Below are 4619 nucleotides of genomic sequence, written 5' to 3'. Positions count from 1 at the left end.
TTCTCTTGGAAGTTGGTTCCAGATCCTAGCCACCCTGACAGTGAAGTAGCGCCTCCTGATATCTAGTCTGAATCTACCCTCTGCCAGCTTGTGACCATTAGTCCTAGTCACTCCTGGGAGTCATCAGGGGAACAGGCACTCCCCCAATGCCCGCTGCTCCCTCTGACTAGTTTGTAACAGGCCACTAGATCCCCCCTCAGCCTTCTCTTGTGGAGGCTGAACAGGTTCAGGTCCCTTAGCTTCTCGTAGGGCCTGCCCTGCTGCCCCCTGATCATGCGAGTGGCCCTCCTCTGGACCCTCTCCATGTTCTCCACATCCCTCCTGAAGTGCGGCACCCAGAACTGGATGCAGTACTCCAGCTGTGGCCTGACCAGTGTTGCACAGAGAGGGAGGATCACTTTCTTGGACCTGCTTGAGATGCATCTGTTCTCTGCAGTGGTGGTACCAACCAGCCAGCTGTTTTGCATTGCTTCAGGCTGCAACATTCCCTGCTGGACAGTTGTCAGTTGCCAGAGCGCAGTGGCATATTGGCTATGGCCTCTACATCAGAACTGGGGATAGATGAGCTAGAACTGGTTACATCAGCCCTGTACCATTTGGGAGTTCTATGCCACCTCTAGGGAACTGAGCAGACTTCTGGGCCTGGAGGTTGGGAAGGGATCTGGGCCTTTAACATTATGTAACATTCCTCCAACAACAGATAAAACAGAAACTAATTTTACATGTACCAAGAAAGTATGTTACAGGAAAAATACACTTTATACAAAAACAAGGACATTGTACAAACAGGAACAGAATCAGTAGGTACTATTAGCAGAGATTCAATAAATAATTTCAAATGTAAATAGATCCTAGCATAAAGTAGAGGTAATTTCTATGGCTGAATGGCTGCATAGATTGTGGCTTATGTAATGGCCACAGCAGTTACTTGCTCCTTAGATATTCTATTTAGTTAGTGTTTATTTTGTATAAGAACATGAAGTAAACAAGCCTGTCAATACAGTTCTGGTGGCAAATGATGTGGCTGTGTCCACAACTTTTCTCTCAAGCTTTGCTGTCAAGAGTGCTTTGCAGAGGAATCAAGAAGTGTTGCAGTCATTAGGGCTTGGTGCCAGCCACTGACGCTACATATAACAGGAATGCAGAGTGGTTTGATGAGAAGTTATGTTCCGCACAGACAGTGGGTGAATTTACACATGCTATTAATTTGAAGTAGTATTACTGAGCAGGGAGCACATCTACACATTCCCCCTCTTCGGAGGAGATTTGCTCCCACCCCGTTCTGCCCCCCTGCATCAGTCAAGGGGAATTCCAGCCCCCCCACCCCAGGTGCTGGCTCAGGGGCTGGCAAAAGGCACAGAGTGGTCTCAGTGGGTATGGGGCCAAGAGAGTTGTGCTGGCTGCAGTGGTAGCTGCCTTCTGGCCCCATGCACATTGGGAGGGGATCTAATGTGCACAGGGCCAGGAGAGAGCTGCCCCTGCAGTGGGCAGAACTCTCCTGGTCCTGTGCTCATCTAGAAACAGCTGCCAGCAACTGCCCTCTGCTGGGCTGGGTTTCCCTGCCCAGCAGGGCACAGCTGGGAGCTGTCTAGGGTATGGGGCAGCTGTGCACAAGCCTCTTGCCAGGAGGTGGGGCATGGGGCTCACCAGCAGCTGTCCTGCTTGGCATGGAGCTGGCTGCTCCGGGGAGGGGTGGGGGGGTAGGAATCCCCTTGGCTGTCCCCCAGAGCAGCCAACTCCACATAGCATGGAGCTGGCTGCTGCAGGGGACAAGCTGGGGCTGGATTACCAGCTCCAACTCACTCTGCAGAGCAGCCAGGTCTGTGCGGGGAGCTGGAACATGGGAATGCTCCCCACTCCTGGCGCTGCTCAGTTCCTAGCTCCTGGTGGGGAGCTGGGAATCTGAACAGCACCAGGACCAGGGACAGAGAGCTTCCTGTCTCCGGTGGCCCCCTGCTGGTTAGGCTGCCTGGGAGCAAATTTGCTCCTGGCCAGCATTTATACATGTGTTACTGCTCAGTATCTACTGTGCAGTTATTTTACTACTTGTATTTACAGGTAGTAGCTAACTGCACAGTAGACTAATCTACTGGGTAGTAAAGCATGCCATGTAGACACACTCAGTGAGAATGGTCAGACTGTGTGGAGGGCTCAAATTTATCTTCTAGTGCTTTCTTGGCATCTAGCATATCCTACATGTAGCCAAACTGCAGCCCAAACTCATCCTGGTCACATCCCCTTTCTCTTCTTGGTCAGACCCTGCTCCCTTATGCTGAATCTCTCATATTCTGCTTCCTACCCTTCGTCTCATATCATTTACACTGTTGTTTTCCTTCCTGGCTTAACATTTCAAACCCAAACTGTCCCATCCTCACCTCTGTCCTTATTCTAGTCAGTGGTTTTGCTCAATACATCTCAGGACTTGGCCAGGCATACCTTCTGAAGTGTAATCATTAGATGGAACTTTTTATTGACCAGTCCTTTGATGATGATTCTTAATTTTCCAGTCCTCAATACACAGTATGTGAGAAATACAATACTGCTTTTCAAATAAAGCTGAGCTGCTGATTGAATGGAACTTCCTGACACTTGGAAATTTGGCTGGATAGTTGTAACTGAATGACTGAAGCTTAATATATTTAACAATAGGAGAATTTCCATAAGGACTTTCAACCCCAGTCCCAATTGCCTTTTAGAAGAAGCCGTTGTTGTTTAATTAAAAATATTTCTAAGTTAATTGTATATAATTTGTTATAATGAAACAAATTCTGATCTAAGAGCTATTCCAGGCACATAGTTCCTTTATTAATTCCTCAAATACAGAGGGTGAGATCCTCTTCCACCTAGTAGGCACCAAAGTGGACTTATGGTACCCACATATGATTGTATTTCACCCTGATCAAGTGCCTGATAAATGTTAACATGCCTATTTTCTAATCTGCTGTCCTCTTAACCTGAAAAGTACGATGAAAAAAAGTAGTGAGTGGGAGAAGGACCTGTCTACCTTTTTGGCATTCATTTGTTTTCAGTGACTTAAGCAGGATGGATTAGTTCACACTTAAGTGCCCAATTCCACCTATACATCTAATAGGTAATATAGGATCTGGCTCAAAACATATTGCAAAAGTAGAGACCTTCAAAGTTCATTTTTCTAGTAACCAGACAGAGGCATAACTGTCTGGAAGAAACATTTTGAGATCCATTCCCTGTGTCTTTCAGAAGTTTGTGGAGAATCATGCCAATAGATATTCCAGCATCAGACCAGACATTTTTCATTAAGCACATCTTATTTTAGGCACACGTGGCTGGTTTCATAACTTTCTGTCATCACATAACTTTTCAAAAGCTTTGCTTGTGACGTTGAAAAAAAATACTTTTGGGCAGATCTGAACTTACTCCCTAAAATATCACTCAAAATTAAACAAGTCTCGTACCACGTTTAGACAACATCACTTAAAGCCGAGTAAGAAATAATTAAATCAGACATAAATATTCAGTGAAACATATTCATTAGCCAAGAACGTATACTTTATTGCACCGTTTCCCAAGAAATAGGTTACCTTTAACTATTTACACAAAGAGAGGCACACCCACACAAACAGAAATAGGAATATACCCACATATCTTATTTGGCAGCATGCTGATTTGATAATTATTTTTCCTTCTATTTGGGAAAAATAAAGAAAATCTATGTTCTGTTATGAAAGATATTTTTTGGAAATTGGGAAAAAGTTTTTCCAAGTATTTAATTGCTAGTCATGTTAACTAACAGGAAATCCAGCTGCTTCTTTCAACTACTTTTCTATTGCATTAGAACTTCCTGGAAAAAATTGTAGCAATACATACCGTTAACATCAAAGGAGCCTGGAGCTGTGAATTTTATAATCCAGATTGAGAACAAAACCAGGGTAACTCCAAAATTATTTGCCATGGTCACTAACACAAACAGGTTAAAAAAACTCAGGCTGGGTTATTTTCTATCCTAATGACAGTTAAGAGTAAAGCATGTATGCCAGTCCACTTGTTGTGAGCTTTGTGATGACTGTTCTCAAAGCTACTTAGCTATAACTGCACTGATTCACAGAAATCATGTCAGAGCAAATTTGTTGCTCAGGTCTAAAGCCATTCACTGGGCAAGGTCATCGGCTGAAAACACGTGACATCCTAAGCCCCTTTAAACTTTATTTAATGCGTTGCTATTTGGAAAATTCAACTAATGCTGACTCAGAGACTGAGCAGCTGAGGAAAGGAGATAACAGAGAGTTAGGCTGTTATCCTCAAACACTTTGGAAAATGTTTTTCCTTTGCTGTTCATTGTGCAACTGCTCCTGTTGAACTGATTGATAGCTTATTATTCATATTGTCTTTTCATTTGTTAACCAAAAAGGAGTGAGTACATAACGTAACAGCATGTCAAATAATTATTGTAGAGAATTAGAGATCAAGATTCTTGGTTTTCCTTCCCAGATATGCTACTAGATGTAAGGCATATAGGCCCTGATAGATGTTATATTAAATGTGCAATGAGATCTGATGCACGATCCACATAATCACACTTCCTGCCATCCCACATGTGTATGGTAGGAGCCACAATTGTGGGGATCAGATATCAGTTCCCA

At 43.9% G+C, this 4619-nt stretch overlaps 1 protein-coding gene across 2 annotated transcripts in view; it reads right to left on the bottom strand.

Annotated features, from left to right (window-relative positions):
* LYVE1 (lymphatic vessel endothelial hyaluronan receptor 1) overlaps nucleotides 1-4119 on the bottom strand; it is a 29239-nt gene extending 25120 nt beyond the window's left edge. For both annotated transcript variants that reach the window (XM_019519587.1, XM_019519586.1), the window contains exon 1: nucleotides 3847-4119. In XM_019519587.1, the coding sequence (XP_019375132.1) occupies nucleotides 3847-3931 (85 nt within the window). In that variant the 5' untranslated portion in view covers nucleotides 3932-4119. The remainder of the gene's footprint in view (nucleotides 1-3846) is intronic.
* Nucleotides 4120-4619: the final 500 nt, after the last annotated feature.

This window comes from Gavialis gangeticus, unplaced genomic scaffold, assembly GCF_001723915.1.
Source record: "Gavialis gangeticus isolate Ggan-Ray unplaced genomic scaffold, GavGan_comp1, whole genome shotgun sequence".
NCBI lineage: Eukaryota > Metazoa > Chordata > Crocodylia > Gavialidae > Gavialis > Gavialis gangeticus.
Note: the sequence above shows the minus strand (reverse complement) of the source record. Positions and strands in the feature narration are given on the sequence as shown.